The following is a 21492-nucleotide window of genomic DNA, read 5'->3' on the forward strand; positions in this document are numbered from 1 at the left end:
AGCACGGAAACAGGCCATCTTGGCCCTTCTAGTCCATGCTGAACTCTTACTCTCACCTAGTCCCACCGACCCGCACTCAGCCCATAACCCTCCATTCCTTTCCTGGCCATATAGCTGTCCAATTTAACTTTAAACGACAACATCGAACCTGCCTCAACCACTTCTGCTGGAAGCTCGTTCCACATACCTACCACTCTGAGTAAAGAAGTTCCCCCTCATGTTACCCCTAAACTTTTGCCCTTTAACTCTCAACTCATGTCTTCTTGTTTGAATCTCCCCCACTCTCAATGGAAAAAGCCTATCCACGTCAACTCTATCTATCCCCCTTATAATTTTAAATACCTCTATCAAGTCCCCCCTCAATCTTCTATGTTCCAAAGAATAAAGACCCAACTTGTTCAACCTTTCTCTGTAACCTAGGTGATGAAACCTAGGTAACGTTCTAGTAAATCTTCTCTGTACTCTCTCTATTTTGTTGACATCTTTCCTATAATTCGGTGACCAAAACTGTACACAATACTCCAAATTTGGCCTCACCAATGCCTTGTGCAATTTCAACATTACATCCCAACTCATATACTCAATGCTCTGATTTATAAAGGCCAGCGTACCAAAAGCTTTCTTCACCACCCTATCCACATGAGATTCCACATTCCATCTTCAGGGAACTATGCACCATTATTCCTAGATCCCTCTGTTCTACTGCATTCTTCAATGCTTTACCATTTACCATGTATGTCCTATTTTGATTAGTCCTACCAAAATGTAGCACCTCACATTTATCAGCATTAAACTCCATCTGCCATCTTGCAGCCCACTCTTCTAACTGGCCTAAATCTCTATGCAAGCTTTGAAAACCTACTTCATTATCCACAATCCCTGTGCCGAAGACGCCGCGCCCCAGCGGCCTCAATGACTACAGACCGGTGGCATTGACCTCCCACATCATGAAGACCCTGGAGAGACTTGTTCTGGAGCTGCTCCGGCCTATGGTCAGGCCACACTTAGATCCCCTCCAGTTCGCCTACCAGCCCCGACTTAAGAGTTGAGGATGCCATCGTCTACCTGCTGAACCGTGTCTATGCCCACCTGGACAAGCCAGTGAGCACTGTGAGGGTCATGTTTTTTGCCTTCTCCAGTGCGTTCAACACCATCCGCCCTGCTCTGCTGGGGGAGAAGCTGACAGCGATGCAGGTGGATGCTTCCCTGGTATCATGGATTCTTGATTACCTGACTGGCAGACCACAGTACGTGTGCTTGAAACACTGTGTGTCTGACAGAGTGATCAGCAGCACTGGGGCTCCACAGGGGACTGTCTTGTCTCCCTTTCTCTTCACCATTTACACCTTGGACTTCAACTACTGCACAGAGTCTTGTCATCTTCAGAAGTTTTCGGATGACTCTGCCATAGTTGGATGCATCAGCAAGGGAGATGAGGTTGAGTACAGGGCTATGGTAGGAAACTTCGTCACATGGTGTGAACAGAATTATCTGCAGCTTAATGTGAAAAAGACTACGGAGCTGGTGGTAGACCTGAGGAGAGCTAAGGTACCGGTGACCCCTGTTTCCATCCAGGGGGTCAGTGTGGACATGGTGGGGGATTACAAATACCTGGGGATACAAATTGACAATAAACTGGACTGGTCTAAGAACACTGAGGCTGTCTGCAAGAAGGGTCAGAGCCGTCTCTATTTCCAGAGGAGACTGAGGTCCTTTAACATCTGCCGGACGATGCTGAGGATGTTCTATGAGTCTGTGGTGGCCAGTGCTATCATGTTTGCTGTTGTGTGCTGGGGCAGCAGGCTGAGGGTAGCAGACACCAACAGAATCAGCAAACTCATTCATAAGGCCAGTGATGTTGTGGGGATGGAACTGGACTCTCTCACGGTGGTATCTGAAAAGAGGATGCTGTCTAAGTTGCATGCCATCTTGGTCAATGTCTTCCATCCACTACATAATGTACTGGGTGGGCACAGGAGTACATTCAGCCAGAGACTCATTCCACCGAGATGCAGCACAGAGCGTCATAGGAAGTCATTCCTGCCTGTGGCCATCAAACTTTATAACTCCTCCCTTGGAGGGTCAGACACCCTGAGCCGATAGGCTGGTCCTGGACTTATTTCATAATTTACATATTACTATTTAACTATTGATTACTATTTTCTATTACTATTTATTATTTCTATGACTATTACTATTTACTAATAATAATATTACTATTACTATTTATTATTTATGGTGCAACTGTAACGAAAACCAATTTCCCCTGGGATCAATAAAGTATGACTATGACTACTATGAAACTCCACCGATCTTAGCATCATCTGCACACTTACTCATCCAGTTTACCACCCCATCATCCATTGGAATGAAGGTTGGTAGGTTTTTGTTTAGTTTGGATGTGAAAGGTTGTAGGGAGAAGGCAGGAGAATTGGGTCGAGAGAGAAAATGTATCAGCCATGTTGAAATGGCACAGCAGACTTGATAGGCCGAATAGCCTAATTCTGTTCCCATGTTTTCTGGTTTTAAGGCGTTCTGTTCTTCATGTACATCCAGGAGGATGAGTAGATTGAGGGTTTGACTGATCAGGGATATTAGAGGAAATGTGCCCTGAGTTGGAAGAGGTAGGGGAGGTCTTTCATAAATACTTCATTATTTACCTGTGAGAGGGACCTTGACGAATATGAGGACAACGTAGAACAAGCTGATGTGCTGGGACATGTAGACATTAAGAACTTTTGAAAAACATTATGATAAGTCCCAGTGGCCAAACGGGATGTACCCCAAGTTACTACAAAAGCAAGGGATGAGACTGCTGCACCTTTGGCGATGATCTCTGCATCCTCATCAGCCATTGGAGTAGTGCCAGAAAATTGGAGGGTGGATAACTCTGGCAATTATAGACAAGTGAGCCCTACTGTGGGGGTGGGCAAAGTATTGTAGAGAATACTTAGAGACAGGATTTGCAAGTGTTCGGTGAGCATAGTCTGATTAGCGTAGTCAGCATTTGTGAGGGCAGGTTGTGCCTTGCTAGGCTGATTGGATTCTTGGAGGCAGAAACAAACCAAATGAAGACAGCAGTGTCTGTGATGTATATGGATTTTATTAAGGCGCTTGATGTTTCCCCATGGTAGGTTCATACAGAAAGTCAGGAGGCTTGGGATCCAGGGAAATATGGCTGCATGGATTCAGAATTGGTTTGCCCACAGAAGGTATTTTGGTGGAGAGTGGATTACCGCTCTTTGTGATTTTATTTTTAAATAAATGATTTGGATGAGGAAACGGAGGGTGGTTTAGTAAGTTTGCAGATGACACAGAGGTTCGTGCAGTTGTAGATAGTGTAGAAGGGCGTCGTAGGTTACAATGGGACTTTGACAGGATGCTGAGCTGAGAAGTGGCAGATGGAGTTCAATCTGGAACAGTGTGAAGTTTAAATTTTAAGGCACAATGTCACTGGCATGATTCTTAACACTGTGATCCTGGGGTCCATGTGCATGGGCTCAAAGTTGCAGTGCTGTGGGTTAAGAAGGCATGTGGTGTGTTGTCTCCATTAGTCAGGGATTGAGTTGAAGAGCCACGAGTTATGTTGCAGCTTTATGTAACCCTAGTTATACTACACATTCGGAATATTGTAGCACACAAAATGCTGGAGGAACTCACAGGCCATCAACATTGTGTTCAGTTGTCATCGCTTTGTTATAGGAAGGATGTGGAAGCTTTAGAGAGAGTGCAGAGGAGATTTACCAGGATGCTGACTGACTTAGAGTGCATGTCTTATGAAGATAAGTTGAGTGAGCTAGGGCTTTTCTCTTTGGAGTGAAAAGTTACTTGATAGAGGTGTGCATTAGATCAAGCGAACAGCCAGAAACTCTTTTTTCCAAGGTGGTAATGGCTAATATGAGGGGCCATAACTTTAGGGTGTTTGGTGGAAACTATAGTGGAGTGTGCTGCTGGGGTGGTGGTAGAGGCAGATCGATGAGACATTTCAGTGACTTAGGCACATGTATGAAAGAAAAATGGAGGGCTATGTGGGAGGGAAGAGTTAGATCGAGCTTGGACTAGGTTAAAGGGTCAGCACGAACATTGTGGGCTGAAGGGCCTGCACTGTGTTTGCTCTTCTAAGATCCTGAAGCGGTAGAGGCATTGGTGAACTTTCTTGTGCTGCTTGTTTTTGTGTGACTGGACCGGGACAGACTGTTGGTGATGTTCGCTCCAAGAAAGTTGGAGCTCTCAACCATTGATCAACCTCGGCACCATTGATCTAAACAGCACCCTACGCTCTGAAGTCAATGACCAGCTTTTCTGCTGACATTGAGGGAAATGTTACTGTGATGACACCATGTCACGAGGTGCTCTATCTATATCCTGTACTCTTGACTTGTCATTATTATTTGAGTTGTGGCCTCCTACGATGGTATCATCTGCATTGTTATGAGGAGAATCTTAATTAGATGTTCAGGGAATGGAAGGATATGGACATTTTTTAGACAGAAGGCATTTAATTACTAGTTTAACGAGTACAGAATAATATTGTGGGCTGAATGGCCTGTGCTGTCCTGTTGCATATTCTTTGTAGATCCCATTGCAGAACCCCTCCCACTTTACAGAAGCTCCATAAGACAACCCAGGCATGGGAAACCCAGCGCAGGCACTGCATGATTCTGCAGTCACTGGTCCTCAATGGGTTCTGGGAGCACAGAGATTGCATAGTACAGCTCCATATCAGTCCCTTTGGCTTACTGTGTCCATGCCAATCTCACTGATCCTGTCTCCTGGCACACTGAACGTATCCCTCCGCTCCCTGCCCCACTCCTCCATCGTAATGGCAACACTCAAACTGCGCCCACAACACGATCGTCTCTTTTCAAAGGATCTATCCATGAGGAAGTGGGAAGGCAGGGTAGTAAGTGTGCAGATGTCACAAAGGTTGGTGGTGGTATTGAAGTAATTACAAGGATACATTGATGGGATGCAGAGCTCGGCTCCAGTTGCAGATGTAGGTCAGTCCGGAAAAGTGAAGCGATACACTTTGGAAAGTAGAATTTGAAGGCAGAGTACAGGGTTATTGACAGGATTTTTAAGTGTCGAGGAATAGAGGCATCTTGGGGTCCAAGTTCATAGATCCCTCAAAGAGGGATCTGGGAGTACAGAACCATAATTCTTTGAAAGTGGTGTCACAGGTAGAGAGGGTTGTAAAGAGAGCTTTTGGCACTCTGTCCTTCGTAAATCAAAATACTGAGTACAGGAGTTATGTTGAGATGTGTATGACATTATTGAGGCCTAAAAATTGAAAGAGTACAGGGAAATTTGACAATAATACTGCCCCGACTCAAGGACCTGAGTTTCAGGGAAGGACTGAACACGTTAGGACTTTGTGCTCTGGACCGTACCAGAATGAGGGAGATTTGATAGAGGTATAAAAATTTCTGATGGCGTAAATGTAAACAGGCTTTTCATTGAGGTTGCATGAAACTAGATCTAGAGGTCACAGGTTAAGGGTGAAAGGTGAAATATCTAAGGGGAACCTAAAGGGGAATTTCTTCACTCAGAGGGTGGAACAAGCTGCCAGTGAAAGTGGTGGATGCTGGTTTGATTTCAACATTTAAGAGAAATGTGTATAATTACATGGATGGGACTAGGGACTAGGCAGAATAATAGTTTGGTACGGACTAGATGGACTGTTCCTCTGCTGCAGTGCTCTATAAATCTGTGACTATGGAGGGAGCTCCACTCTGTATCTGACCCTGGTTTGTTTGATGAGGCAGTGTGGATGGAGCCTCACCCTGTGTCTCACCCCAGGAGTGTGTGACAGGACAGAGTGAAAGAGCCTCACTCTGTGTCTGACCTCGGATTGTTTGATGAGGCAGTGTGGATGGAGCCTCACCCTGTGTCTCGCCCCGGGAGCTTAACCCCGTTTCTCACCCCGGGAGTGTGTGACAGGACAGAGTGAAAGAGCCTCACTCTGTGTCCGACCTCGGATTGTTTGATGAGACAGTGTGAAGGACCCCCCCCCCCCCATGTTTCTCACCCTGACAGTATGTGATGAGACAGTGTGGATGGAGCCTGACTCTGTGCCTGACCCTGCGAGTGTGTGACAGGACAGTGTGGACGGAGTCTCACTCTGTGTCTCACCCCGGAAATGTGTGACAGGTCAGTGTGGACGGAGCCTCACTCTGTGCCTGACCCTGCAAGTGTGTGACAGGACAGTGTGAAGGAGCTTCACCCTGTTTGTCACCCCAGGAGTGTGTGACGAGACAGTGTGGACGGAGCCTCACTCTGTGTCTCACCCTGGAAATGAGTGACGGAGCTTCACCCAGGAGTGTGGGACGGGTTTCTCATTTCACTCTGCTCTTTATTCCACCAGCCCATTCGAGACCATCTTCGAGGAGCCGGTGGAGCGGAACGGACTGCTGGTGCTGACCAGCCAGCGGCGGCTGAAGCGGACGGTGCAATTCCAGGACGGCAGCCTCCCCCGCAAGCGACGGCTGCGGCAGAAACTGCGCCTGGTGCAAGGGGGTGGCCCGGGGCTGCGCGGAGACCGCTCGAGGTTGGAGGCGCCTGAGTTGGAGCGGCTGCTGAGGCAGCGGTTATCCGAGCTTGACTCCTTCTTCGCCGGGGAGGAGGGATAGGGTCCCCAGCCCTCACTCCCTCCGTCCCCCACCTCCCTCAACTTGCTCCGTCCTTCCCTATTCCTCACCCTCCATCCTCCCTCTCTCCCTGCCCCCTACAGCACTGTACAGCCTCGTTTTTACCGGATAATATATATTTTTACTAACTCGTTCAGTTTTGTACTTGTCGCATGGTTTGGTTCTGACGATTCCTTTCATGAGGCACTGCCTCCTCACCCTCCCTCATCCCTCTGCTCCTGCCACATGCTCCCTGCTCCCCGCCCCGTACCCATTCTTGCACAACCCATCATCTCCCTCCCTCCCTCCCTCCTTCTCTCCTATTTCCTTTTTTCCACCTCTCTATCTCCCCTTCCATGACTTCCTCTTGGTCTGTTTCTCCCCCATTGCCTCCCCCACCCTGGGTGCAGGATGTACGATGGATTTAATTAAAATGACCTTGCTTAAATGAATGCTGCAAAGGTTTCTCAGGCGGCCTAACTCACAAAACGTTTGGTTCCTCCTAGTGGACCCAGGGCTGGTGTGTGTTCTAGAGCTCGCCTCACACTCCGGGGAGACTGCGCTGAAGGGAGGGAACTACAAAAGTCATTTGGGGGAGATGTGGGAATGGTGGTTAGGCCAGTTAACAGTCTAACCTCCCTCCTCCTAACAACTCTTCAGCGTTCACAGCCCTCTTCCCCCTCTTCCCCCTCGGGTCTCTCTCGACCCCACACCCTGTCTGCTCCACACCACACCACATTTGCCAAAATTGTTTATTTCAGTTAATCTTTCATTGTTAAGCAGTGAGATATAAGTTAAGTATAAATAATCAACCCCCCCCCGAACCCCACCAGTAACAGTTTCCCCCAGTTCCCAGTAACAATGTCAATGGCACTAATTGGCACTAATCCAGCGGATGCAGTCAGTCAGACAGTGCCAGTGGGAGGTGGGGCTCAGAGTAGCAGTCATGCCATAATGCTGGGTTCAGTCTTGGAAGCAGGTGTTCCTGCCCCAGAGGGCAGAGCAGGGTGACGGGTGGTTGCTATCCTGCTCGGGACCGGGCTCGCTCAGCTCTCCACCTTACTCTGCTAGCCGCACCAGGTAGGACACGAGGACAAGGAACAGCAGACCCAGCACCACGCTGGCCACCAGCACCAGGAAACTCAGGAGGCTGAACTTCACCGCCCGCCGCTGCCACTTCCTCGCTGCCTCCACGTCGCCTCGGTCCTCCCGCTCTGTTGCCTGTGGGGGTGGGGGAGATTGGCATCAGAGTTTTGGCTACAGTCCCCTGAAAAGTGTTATAGGTAGGATCTCCTCCAAAGTTTCGGGGGGTTGAAATACAGAAGAACAAATCTCCAGGAGTGAGTTACAGGCTGGGATCTAATCCAGGGGCTCGGGGATAATATATAGAATAACAGATCCTCTGTGCTTGGTTACAGACTGGGATCTAATCCAGAATTATTCGGTTATGTATAGAATAGGATTTCCCATGTGTGCATTACCGACTGGGATCTAAACCAGGCATTTATGAGTTTTAAATAAAACATCACAGAGGCGCAGCAGTGAGTCATATGACAGGAATGTGCTTCCAGCATTTATTACTTTCATTATCGAATGACACTCACACAAAATCTAGAAATCCCCATTTTCGTTTTCTGAGTAATGTGATCAGTGAAATGCATTTGAACCATAGATTTATCAATGTATTACATGCCCCTCATTCTCTCTCACTCAGTGAGATCTGCACACTGACCAATGTCTCTCAGTCCCCTTCTCTCAGGGAGATGTGTACACTGACCTGTGTGTGTGTGTGTCCCTCTCGCTCTCGCTCTCCCTCGGGGAGATCTGTGCACTGACCGGCACCTCTCAGTCCCTCTCTCTCGGGGAGATCTGTGCACTGACTGGCACCTCTCAGTCCCTCTCTCTCAGGGGGAAGATCTGTACACTGACCGGCGTGTCTCAGTCCCTCTCTCTCGGGGAGATCTGTGCACTGACCAGTGTCTCTCTGTCTCTCTGATCTGTGCACTGACCAGTGTCTCCCTGTCTCTGTCTCTCTGATCTGTGCACTGACTGGTATCCCTCCCTCTTGAAGATCTATACACTGACTGGTGCCTCTCAGTCCCTCTCTCGGTGTTATCTGTACACTGACTGGTATCGTTCCAAAGGAGAATGAGGAAACAGTGGTTGATAAGGGATGTTGAAGACAGCATAAAAACAAAAATGCTGATAACAAATAGTGGGAAACTAGAGGATTAGAAAGCTTTTAAAAATATCAATGCAACTTAAAAAGCAATAAGGACAGTAAAGACGAAATATGAAGTTAACTCTGGCCAATAATATCAAAGAGGATACCAAAAACTTTCTGATGTATGAAGAGTAAAAGAGTGGATATTGGACCACTGGAAAGGGACAGCAAAGGAAGTAATGGGGGACAGCTTGAATAATTACTTTGTCAGTCTTCACTGTGGGAGAACTCCAGTAGCATGCCAGAAATTTGAATGTTTCGGGCAGAAGTGATTGTAATCACTAATACAAAGAAAATCACAAATGTTACTCCGCATTTTAAGAAAAGAGAGAGGCAAAACACAGGAAATTATAGGCCAGTTTGCTTGACTTCAGTAGTTGAGAAAATGTTAGACTCAATAAGGGTGAGGTTTTGAGGCACTTGGGGGCACACAATAAAATAGGTTAAAGTCAGCATGAGAATAAGTCTTGGCTGACAAATTTGTTGGAATTAATGCATGAGAGTAAAACAGGCAACGTGGACAAAGAATCAGCGAATGTTGTTTACTTGAATTTTCAGAAGACCTTTGACAAGTTGCCACATATAAGGCTGTTAAACAAGATAAAAGCCCATGGTATTACAGGAAAGATACTAGCACAGTTAGAAGAATGGCCAACTGGGAGAACGCAAAGAATGGAAATAAAGGGGGCATTTTCTGGTTGGTTGCTAGATCTGCAGTGGTCAGTGTTGGGTTAACTATGTTTCACATCATGTGTTAATTATCTGGTTGACTGAATTTATGGCTTTGTGGCCAAGTTTGCAGATGTCGATGGGCGTATATAGCGGAGGTTGATAATTGGTAAGGGTGTCAACCGTTTCAAGAGTGAAGGCAGGAGAATGGGGTTGAGAGGAAAATAAATCAGCCACAATCGAATGGTGAAGCAGACTTGATGGGCTGAGTAGCCTAATTCTGTTCTTGTGTCTTGTGGTCTTCTCATTCCTCAGTTCCTTGCTCTCAGGGAGATCTGTACACTAACTGGAGTCTCTCAGTCCCTCTCCCATAGGGTGAGATCTGTACACTGACTGTTGTCTCAGACCCTCTCCCTCAAGGGATGTCTGTACACTGACTGGTGTTTCTCAGTCTCTTCCCCCTTGGGGAAGATCTGTAAACCAGCTGGTGACTCTGTACAGGGGTGGGGTACAAACTCACCCTTACGGCACTGATGAGTGCGTAGATGCCAACACAGGAACACCCGAAGATCACACTGAAGATCGATAGCCAGAAAAAACTCTTCTTGTTCCCCCAGGAGTGGTATATTCTCTCCTCCTCCTCCTCCTCCTCCTCCTCCTCCTCCTCCTCCATCTCATTTCTCTTCATGAGAGTCTGGTTCTCATTCACGCCCCCATTCACCCGTGGCGAATTTCCATCCATCTCCTCGTCCCCTGCCCCTGTCACTGTCTCCTTGGACTCTCCAGTCACTTCCATTGTTCCCTCTGCCTTCTGCGACCACACGATGTGTCAGGATGGCAGTGATTCAGCTGGAGGGAGAACACGAGCGGGATTCCCGTTATGTGCCGAGATCTGGAGGGCTGACATAAGAGAGGTTTATAAAACCATGAAGGTGCTTTTTTTTTACCCTTTCCCCTTCCTCCCCCCAACACTCCTCACTTGCTCTGTGATCGGTTCCCACACACCCTTCCCACCCTTACACTCCTCCCTGTCTCTGTGACACCCTCTCTCCCCTACATCCCTTCCTGTCTCTGACCCTCTCCCTCCCCTACACTTCTCTCTGTCTCTGTGACACCCTTTCTCCCTCCCCTACATCCTTTCCTGTCTCTGTCCCTCTCCCTCCCCAACAGGCCTCACGGTCTCTGCGACCTCCTCCACCCCTCCCTGTCTCTGTGACACCCTCTTGCCCTCCCCTACATCCCTTCCTGTCTCTGACCCCTGCTCTCCTTTACACCCATCCCTGTCTCTGTCAGTGCCACAGAGTACAGGAGCTGGGAATCACATGACAGCTGTACAAGACATTAGTGAGAGTGCAGTTGAAATACTGTGTGCCGTTTTGCTTACCCAGGAAGGCCGGGATTGACCTTTACCATAGCCTTGGACAGGGATAGGAATAGATGCTATGGAAAACTAATTTGGAGAGAATAGATTATGATGCTCTTTGGCAGTGTAAATTGGGAATAGATGTACTCAGGGAAATGCACAACAGAAATATGGAGGTTCGAAGGGAGAACTTGCATGGGGTTCTGATATCTTTGTCCTGTTGAGGCAAGGTGAAGGAATCATGGTTGATGAGAAGTTGAACATTTAATCAAGAGGAAGAAAGAAGCTTGTTTAAGTTTTAGGAAGCAATGGTGACATGTGGCTCTTGAAAGTTGCAAAGTAGCCAGGAAGGAGCTTAAGAATTGACTTAGAATAGGACACGTGAAGGCCTTGGTGAGTAGGATTAAGGAAAACCAAGGCGTTCTGCATGTGCATGAAGATCAGGAGGATAACTAGAGTGACGGCAGGATCAATCAGGGATAAAGGAGAAAATATGCTTGAAGTAGGAGGAGGTAGGGGAGGTCCTTAATGAATGTTTTGTTTCAGTGTTCACTAGTGAGAGGTGCACAGCATAGGACAAGTTGATACTGTATGCTGAAACATGTCGACAAGGATCTGTTGGAACTTTTGGAAAATGTTATGATAAATAAGGCCTCCTGGGGTCATGCAAGATGTATCTCAGGTTACTACAGGAAGCAAGGAAAGAGATAGCTGCTCCTTTGGCTATGATCTTTGCATCCTCACTAGTGACATGTGTAGTAACAGAGGATCAGAGGGTGGCAAATGTTATTCCTTTTGTTCAAGAGAGATAATCCTGGGAATTATAGACCAGTGAGTCTTACATCAGTGATGGGCAAACTATTGGAGAGGATTTTTAGAGACAGGATTTACAAGTATTTGGAGAAACAGTTTGATTAGGGGTATTCAGCATGACTTTGTGGGGGGCAGGTCATGCCCCATGAGCCTGATTGAGTTCTTTGATGAAGTGACAAATTGATGAAGGTTGAGCAGTGGATGTGGATTTTTCTAAGACATTCAACAAGGTTTTCCCATGGTAGGGTCATTCAGAGTCAGGAGACTTGAGATCTAGGGAAGTTTGGTTGCATGGTTTCAGAATAGGCTTGCCCATAAAAGACGGAGGGTGGTTGTAGAGGGAATGTATTCTGCCTGGAGGTCAGTGACCGGTGGTGTTCCACAGGGATCTGTTCTGGGACCCCTGCTCTTTGTGATTTTTATAAATGGATGAGGAAGTGGAAGGGTGGGTTAGTAAATGTACAGATGATGGAAAGTTGATGGTGTTGTGGACAGTATGGAAGATTGTTGGAGTTGACAACAGGACATTGACAGGATGCAGAGCTGGGCTGAGAAGTGGCACATGGTGTTCAGTCCGGAAAAGTGTGAAGTGATTCACTTTGGAAGTTCGGACTTGAAGACAATATTGGGTTAATGGCAGGATTCTTAACAGTGTGGAAGAGCAGAGGGATGTTGGTTTCCATGTCCTTAGATCCCTCAGAGTTGCAGTACAAATTGACAGGATTGTTAGAAAGTTGTATAGTGTGTTGGCTTTCATTAGATTGTGGATTGAGTTCAAGAGCCACGAGTTAATGTGGCAGCCTTGTAAAATCCTAGTTACACCACATTTGAAATATTATTCAGTACTGGCCGTCTCGTTTTAGGAGGGAAGTGGATGCTTTAGAGAGGGTGCAGAGGAGATTTACCAGGATGTTACCTGGATTATATAGCATGTCCTATAAGGAAAGGTTGAGTGAGCTAGGGCCTTTCTCTTTGAAACGAAGGAGGAGGAGAGATAACTTGATCGATGTCCAAGATGACGACAGGCATAGATAGTGGACAGCTGGAGACATTTTTCCAGATGGAAGTACCTAATAGGAGGGGGCATAATTTTATGGTGTTTGGACAAAAGTATAGGGAGATGTCAGAGGTAGGTTTTTTTTATAGAAAGAAAGGTGGGTGTGTGGAACATGCTGCCAGAGGGGGTGATAGAGGCAGATACAGTGGGGACAACTGAGGCTCTTTCATAGGCATGTAGATGAAAGAAATGGAGAACTGCATGGGAGGGCAGGTTTAGATTGATCTTAGAATAGACGTAACATTGAGGGTTGGAGTCCCTGCAATGATCTATATTCTACACTGTGACGCAAAGAGAGTGGAACAGCCTAGATGTGTTCTCCCTGAAGCGAAGAGATTGAGGGAGGAGAGACAGATCGGGAGGCAAACAGGAGACTCCTCCCCTGTATCTGTAAACAGAGGACTTGGGATGAGGGGAGAGGAGGTTCAGAGGGCACCTGGGGTGTAGGGTTGCGACTTGCGAGGGAAGATATTCCCTCCCAGAGAAGAGATGGAACCTGGAACTTGCTGCCTGAGAGGGTGGTGAAGAACGAGATTCAAGTGTTCGGATGAGCGCTTGAATCTCCACGGCGGAGAGTGGACACGTGGGTTGGGAAATGGGATGAGCGTGGGTGAGCCAGTATGCACAAGATGGGCCGAAGTGCCTGCTTCCGTACTGTTTGCCTTGTTCGCCGTTCACACCCCCCCCCCACCCCCAGCTGTGAAACTGGAGCAGTGACCTCGCCACGGGATACATTGGACAGAGGGGGAGGACAATGTCCCGGAACGAAAGAACAATCGGTCACTGACAAACCAAAATCATCTCGGACCTCAGCAGTGCTTAAAAGCAGAAGTTAGAAAATACTGGAATCAATCTGTGTCAAAGAGGCCCCCACACAGTAAACACAGGCTGCAGTAACAGCGGCCGATCGGTGCATACAGATCACCACTTGAGAGAGACAGATCAGTGTAGATATCACCCTCCCCACGGAAGAGAGGGACTGAGAGACCCTGGTCAGTGTACAGATCTCCCCTGAGAGACGCCGGTCAGTGTACAGATCTCCCCTGAGAGACGCCGGTCAGTGCACAGATCTCCCCCAGGAGAGCGGGACTAAGAGATACCAGTCAGTGTACAGATCTTCCCCCTGAGAGAGAGGGACTGAGAGACACCAGTCAGTGTACAGATCTCCCCCTGAGAGAGAGGGACTGAGAGACACCAGTCAGTGTACAGATCTCCCTTGAGGCAGAGGCAGAGTCACCTGTCAGCGTACAGATAGATAAAGCGAGAGAGAAGGAAACAGCAGTTTACACGTGACAGGGAAGGGCAGTGTTGATTTTAGTTATTCCTGGTTGCTTAGTGAGGTTTAGTACAGTGAACGTGTTCCACCAGGTTCCCTCGGTTCGCCCCTCTCTGCTCGCTGTATACATTCCGTTCCTGCTCCGTTACAGACGCGGCGAGGGTACGGACCCCGCAAGAGATTCAGCTGAATGAGGGCTTCAAAGTAACGTTCCTGCTCCGTTACAGACGCGGCTAGGGTACGGACCCCGCAAGAGATTCAGCTGAATGAGGGCTTCAAAGTAACACATAACTTAACAACTTAACCCAGAACTAGGATGGGGGAAGAGGACGCGCTCGCCGACCGGTCGGGGGTTGGGTGGAGTTTTGGGAGTGAGAGGGTTGTGTGTCTAATCACTGGGGGACCCTCTTTGGGTATCTGTTAGTTTGTATGTACACTAATAGTCCGTTTGTGTATCGGCGCTTCTGTGAATGGGTGTGTTTTGGTCTGCGTGTGTCTGTGTGTGTTGCTGGATACGGCTCGTCAGTGACTGTGTCTGTACTTTGTTAGTTTGTGTTGTGAGCGATCCCCTCCGCCCGTCCCCGCCCCGCTCCTTTTCTTCCCCCTACCTCGGCTCCCGGCACGGTTCCTTCGCCTGCCGCTGCCACCGCCGCCGCTCGGCCCTTCTGCCCCCACCGCTCCGTTTCCGCGTGGGCAGCGGAAGGGAGCGTCACCAAATTATCAAACTTCCCCAAAACGTCAACTGTCGGGTCAGCGCGGAGAAAGAGAGAGGGAGGGCGTGGAATGTGCGCGGCTGGGCGAGGAGGGAGGGGGAAGAGGGTGGGAGGGAGAGATGGAGGGTACTGAGAGAAAGGTGGGAGGGATGGAGACGGGAAGAGGAAAGGAAGGAAAGAGCGGGATGGAAGAGGAAGGCAGGATGGTGACGATAGGAAGGGTTGAGGTGAAGGATATTGTGGGATTCATGAAGGAGGAGGGGAGGTTCAGGGAGGAAGAGGAGGTGGAAACGTGTGGGAGGTAAACTAAAGAGGGAGGGCGGAGAAAGAGGACAGGGAAGGGGTGGATGAGTACTGGAAGGAGGAGAGGTGACGGGGTGGAGAAGGATGAAGTCCTGGAGGGAGGGGAGGAGAACGATGAGTTGGAGCATGGTGGAAAGGGCGGGAAGGGGAGTAGGCTGATGGCTTGGAGTAGGGGGATGGAGATGGGGAGGATGGTGTGAGTGAGGGAGAAGAAATGGGTTGGAGGAGGAGTAGGATGAGGACATGGAGGAGACTGCAGACAGAAGGGCTAAGCATCCGGGATCGTGTCAGTGCCGGGAATCAACATAATTCCTGGTCAGCGCGGGTGCGGAGGGAGTCGGCCGAGGAGCAGAAACAGCTCAGGAAATTGGTCAATTACTCATCACACCACGCACAACTGATGTCTGGCAGGAAAAAGGCTCAGAGAGAGGAGGGAGGGAGATGGGGTGAGTTGCAGGGGCCAGGGGGGTTTACAGAGTCAGGGAGGGAATAGTGAAGAGAGCAGGTCACGAAAACAGAGAGGGATAAATGGGAGGGTGGGGTTACTAGAGATAGGGTGGGGGGGGGGCAATGAGACGAGTGGAGTGTTGGGAAGAATGGGATCCGGAGATGGCGATGGTAGCGGGAAGGGAAGCTGCCACCAGAGACAGGGAGGGGCATAGGGCTGGAGCTGGAATGGTTATGGAGACGGTATGGGTGTATTTGCCAGAGAGATTTACGGAACTGGCGATTCACAGAGATATAGGTGAAGGCATAGAAGACATTGTTCTAACTGTGGCCCTATGTTAGAACATTGAAACCACGCCAGCACAACACAGTACAGTAATAGGCCCTTCAGCCCCGATGTTAAACTAGATCCCTTCTGCCTACACAATTTCCATATCCCTCCATTCCTGCACATCCACCTGCCTGCCTACGAGCGTCTGAGATGCCTCCGTCGCATGCATCTGCCTTCACCACCACCCCAGGCAGCACATTCTAGGCATCCACCACACTTTAAGCAAGACACCGGCTGTCAACTCTATCGTCTTGTAAACCTCTATCAGATCTCCCCTCAGCACTCGCTGCTCCAGGGGAAACAACCCAAGTCTGTCCAAACTCTTTACAGCTCACACCCTGAAATCCAGGCAGCATCCTGCACCTTCTCTAAAGTCCCCTGCATTCTTCCTGTAACGGGACACCACAACACTCCAGTGCAGCCTGACCAACGTTTCATAGAGATGCGGCAGAAACCCTTACCGACCAATGGAGGACAAGCATACCATATACCTTCTTTACCACTTTCGCCATTTCGCACTTCCAAGGAGCCGTGGGCTTGCCTCTCAAGACCCTTCTGTACGTCAATACTGTTAAGGGTTCTTCCATTAACGTTGATAAAAAATGAAACCAAATCATTTGAAAGAGGTAGCATAGGGTCAGAAGGTGTTGAATCATGTTGGTAGAGGTAGGGAATTATAAGGGTAAAAAAGTACTGTAATGGGAGTTATATAACAGTAGTAAAGATGTGGTCTACAAATTTCAAGGGGAGATAGAAAATGCATGTCAAAAGGTCAATGTTATGATAGCCATGGAGGATTTCAATACGCAGCAGATTGGGAAAATCAGTTTGGTGCTGGATCCCCAGAGGGGCAATTTCTAGAGTGTCTATGAGATACCTGTCTAGAGCAGCTTGTGGTTGAGCCCACTAGGGGATCAGCTATTCTGGACTGAGTGTTGTGCAATGAACCAGAATTGATTAGAGAGCTTAAGGTAAAGGAACCCTTAGGGGCTGTGATCATAATATGATCAAATTCACCCTGGAATTTGAGGAGAAGCTAAAGTCAGATGTATTAGTATTACAGTGGAGTAAAGGGAATTACAGAGGCATGAGAAAGGAGCAGGCCAGATTTGGTTGGAAAGGAACACTAGCATGGATGATGGTAGAGCAGCAATGTCTGGAATTTCTGGCAGCAATTTGGAAGGCACAGGATATAAACATCCCAAAAAGGAAGAAGTATTCTAAAGGCAGGATGCTACAACCATAGCTGACAAGAGAAGTCAAAGCCAACGTAAAAGCCAAAGAGATGGCATACAATAGAGCAAAAATTAATGGGAAGTGAGGGGATTAGGAAGCTTTTAAAAACCAGCAGATGGCAACTAAAAAAGTCATAAAGAAGGAAAAGATAGAATATGAAGGTAAGACTATAATATTAGCGGATACCAAAAAGTTTCTTCATACATATATATATACACACACACACATATATACAGTGTAAAAGATAAGCAAGAGTAGATATTGGACCATTGGAAAATGATGCTGGAGAGGTCATTATGGGAGAAAAGGAAATGGTGGTACTTTGTATCAGTCTTTACTGTGGAAGACAGTCAAATGCCAAAAGTTCGAGAGTGCCAGGGGGCAGAAGTGTGTGAAGTTACCGCTACTAGGGAGAAGATTCTTTGGAAACTGCAATGTCTGAAGGTAAGTAAGTCACCCGGACCAGATCATATATATCCCAGTGGGTTCTGAAAGAGGTGGTTGAAGAGATTGTGGAGATATTAGTAATGATCTATCAAGAATCAGTTGGTTCAGGAGGAATGGAAAATTGCAAAATTTTCCACTCTTCAAGAAGGGAGAGAGGCAGAAGAAAGGAAATTATAGGCCAGTTAGTTTGACCTCAGTAGATGGGAAGATGTTGGAGTTGATTATTATGTACTTGGAAGAATATGGTAAAGTAGGCTGTAGTGAGTATTGTTTCCTTAAGAAAAATCTTGCCTGACAAATCTGTTGGAATTCTTTGATGAAATACAGTAACATGCAGGATAGACAGGGGAGAATCGGCAGATGTTGAGTACTTGGATTTTCAGAAGATCTTTGACAAGGCACTACACATGAGGCTGTTTAACAAGTTAAGTGCGCAAGGTATCGCAGGAAAGATACTAAAGTGAATAGAACATTGGCTGATTGGCAGGAGGGAAAGAGTGGGAATAAAGGGAACCTTTTCTGGTTGGCTGCCATTGATTAGTAGTGTTGGGACCATTTCTTTTTGGTTATACGTCAGTGATTTGGATGATGAAATAGATGGCTTTGTGGTTATATTTTGGACAATACAAAGATAGGTTTGGGGCAGGTAGTTTTGAGGAAGGACAGAAGGACAGACAGATTAGGAGAATTGGCAAGGAAGTGGCAGGTGGAACAGTGTTGGGAAGTGTATGGTCATGCACTTTGGTAGAAGAAATAAAAGCATAAACAATTTTCTAAATGGAGAGGAATTTCAAAAATCTGAGATGCAAAGGGATTTAGGAGTGCTTGTGCAGGATTCCCTAAAGGTTGATTTACAGGGGTTGAGTTGGTAGTGAGGAAGGCAAATGCAATGTCAAGGGTTCATTTTGAGAGGACTGAAATATAAAAGCAAGGATGTAATGTTGAGGCTTTATAAGGCATTGGTGAGGCCTCACTTGGGAGTATCGTGAGCAGTTTTGGGCCTCTTATCTAAAAAAGGATGTGCTGGCGTTGCAGAGGGTTCAAAGGACGTTTATGAAAATGATTCTGTAATTGAAAAGCTTGTCATATGAGGATCATTTGATGGTTGCTCACTGGAATTCAGAAGAATGATCTCATTGAAACCAATCAAATGTTGTGGAGAGGATGTTTCCTGTGGTGGAGGAGTCTAAGAGGGCACAGCCTCAAAATAGAGGGGCATCATTTTGGAACGGAGATGAGGAGAAATTTGTTTAGCTAGTGCAGTAAATCTGTGGAATTCACTGCCACAGGCGGCTGTGGAGGCCAAGTCATTGGGTATGTTAAGGTAGAGGTTGATAGATTCTTGATTAGTCAGGGTATGAAGGGATATGGGGAAAAGGCAGGAGACTGGGGCTGAGAAGGAAGATGATGAAATGACGGAGCAGATTTGATGGACTAAATGGCCTAATTCTGCTCCTATATCTTACAGTCTTATTAATAATGTACCGTCTCCCAAAGGTGATCTCCCAAAGTGCAACACCTCACACTTGCCAGGATTAAACTACAAACTACAAAAGCTACACGGGGGATCACTTCATCGAGCACCTCCACGCTTTTTGCCATAAGGGAACTTCCCAGTGGCCAAACATTTTAATTCCAGTTCCCATTCTGACATGGCAGTCCATGACCTCCTCTTGTGTCACGATGAGGCCATGCTTGGGTCAGAGGAGCAACACCTTATATTCCACCTGATGGCATGAATATCAATTTCTTCTTCCACTAAATTTTTTCCTATCCCCTCCCCTCTTCAATTCTCTATTTTGGCCTCTTACCTCTTCTTCTTTCCTTTCTCCTATGGTTCACTCTCCTCTCCTATCAGATTTCTTCCTCTCCAGCCTTTCCTACCCGCCTGGCTCACCCATCACCTCCTAACCATCCTCCTTCCCTTTCCCCTCCCTCCGCAACACCTTTTTATCCTAGTGTCTCCCCCCTTCCTTTTCAGTCCTGAAGAAGGATCTTGGCCTGAAACCATAGATGCTGCCTGATCTGCCGAGTTTCTCCAGCATCTTGTGTGTGTTGATTTAAGCTGCGTCGGTCATTTCTCCAACCCTATCTGTAAATGATCTGTATCCCACTGTCTCCTTTGACAGCCCCATACACTTTCCACATCTCCTTTGTGTTATCAGAAAACTTATTAATTCACCTACTTATTAATGCACTGTGTGTATTATATATAGGTCCCAATTAACTATCTATCATATACACATTGTGGATTCCAGTTAATTGGGACAGATCAGAACCAATATATTTTTTCCCATTTAAGCAGCTGCCCCAATTAGCCTAAGTTCCATGCAAGTAGTGTAACAATGTGTAAAAAAAAAGACAAACTACCATTTAACTGAGTAAGAAATTATGTATTTAAATGAAATACAGACTAAATTAGAACACTACCAAAACTACGACGGTACTATAAATTGTGTATTAGTTCCTAAATAGGCATCTGGAATTAGATACAGTTCTCCAGTGTACACCGATGTGTTCTTTTGATTGACTGCAAATGAACAAGATCAGCGCAGATGCCTAATGCAGATAGGGGACTGCCTTCAAACAGTGCTTTTGACAATTGCATCCTCTGAATCTTCTAATTGCAACGTTCAAAATCATTGCTGATACCTTCAAATTCTTTGTGGTTCCTAACTTGATGAAGTTGTGAAATTGCTTAATTTATACTCCTTTAAGATTTTGGCATCTCCAAGCCTGAATGTTTGAAATCACAGTGATCAAAACAGTTCTAAATTGTCTTACTGCTTATTACTCACCAATTATCAGTGACAAAACTTCCTTTATCAAACACCTCACTAAAATGCATGTAGATTACATTCAAAGGATCAGGGGTCAGAAGGATCAACTTTAATTGCCATATATTAGGAATTCGCTGTGGTGTGTTGGCGTGACATGCGACAAAAACAACATTTAACAATTGTAAGAATAAAAAAATATAAAAATAAAGTTAGAGGTTAAAAGACAGATATGGAATAAAATGTGCATAAATGCCAGCATGTATTTACAATGCAAACAGCATTATATAAAGTGTTCACACTTTACATAAATAGAGAGGGTTGAGGGGATGATTAACTAGAGTGGTTGATCAGATTAACTGCCTAGGGGAAGAAACTTTTAAGATGATATGAAGGCTGTTTTTTTTTTTAATTAGCCCTGTAGCACTTTCCAGAAGGGAGCTTTTGGAAAAGGCAGTTTGCAGAGTGAATAGTGTCCACAATGATTTTTACTGGTCTCCTCTTTGTTTTGGACACATACAAGCCCTGCAGTGATGGTAGACTACAGCCAGTGGCCTTTTCTGCTGACCTGACAGTTTGCTGCAGTTTTCATATGTTGTGAAGGGAAGCTGCACCAAACCAGACAGTAATGGCTGATGTGAGGATGCTCTCTGTGATGGCAGTGTAGAATTGATCAGTACATTCCGCAGAAGATGGGACTTAACTAACTGCCACAAGAAATAGATCCTCAGCTGAGCCTTTTTATTCATTAAGGTGATATGGTTCTCCTACATGAGGTCCCGTGAAATAATGATGCCCGGGATGTTGAAGTGGTGTTGTTGATGATTTGATGAGTGGATGGTGAGGAGACGCATTTCTCCTGAAGTCGATTTGCATCTCAGTGGTCTTGAGGGCGTCGAGCTCCAAGTTGTTGTGAATCTTTGTCTCCTCCTTGTAAAACTCAGTCAACTTGGTGAGTCATGATTTGCCTTGTGGATAGCTATGTTGTCTGCCCACAAGTGCTCATAAATCTTTTCCAGTAACTTCCTACCTCTGATGAGAGGTTAACCAGTCTATAGTTTCCAGGATTATACTTATTTACCTTTTTGAACAAAGGAACAGCTTTGGCAACTCTCCAGTCCTCCAAGACCTAACCTGAGGCTAGAGATGATTCAACGATCTTGATCAAGTCCCAGCAATTTCCTCTCTTGCCCCCTTTCAATAACCTGGG

At 46.7% G+C, this 21492-nt stretch overlaps 2 protein-coding genes across 2 annotated transcripts in view; one reads left to right on the forward strand and one right to left on the reverse strand.

Annotated features, from left to right (window-relative positions):
- Positions 1-6996, forward strand: part of prr14 (proline rich 14) — a 43280-nt gene extending 36284 nt beyond the window's left edge. Inside the window, exon 10 of the mRNA XM_063062453.1 lies at positions 6365-6996. Within this exon, the coding sequence (XP_062918523.1) occupies positions 6365-6629 (265 nt within the window). The 3' untranslated portion in view covers positions 6630-6996. The remainder of the gene's footprint in view (positions 1-6364) is intronic.
- Positions 6997-7243: 247 nt separating this feature from the next.
- LOC134353920 (transmembrane protein 265-like) lies at positions 7244-15163 on the reverse strand. Its single transcript, XM_063062454.1, has 3 exons — positions 14637-15163; positions 10040-10419; positions 7244-7847 (listed from the first exon to the last, which is right to left on the reverse strand). The coding sequence occupies exons 2-3, from the start codon at positions 10313-10315 to the stop codon at positions 7686-7688; spliced, it is 438 nt and encodes a 145-aa protein (XP_062918524.1). The 5' UTR covers positions 10316-10419; positions 14637-15163; the 3' UTR covers positions 7244-7685.
- Positions 15164-21492: the final 6329 nt, after the last annotated feature.

Source organism: Mobula hypostoma, chromosome 11, assembly GCF_963921235.1.
Source record: "Mobula hypostoma chromosome 11, sMobHyp1.1, whole genome shotgun sequence".
Taxonomy (NCBI): Eukaryota; Metazoa; Chordata; class Chondrichthyes; order Myliobatiformes; family Myliobatidae; genus Mobula; species Mobula hypostoma.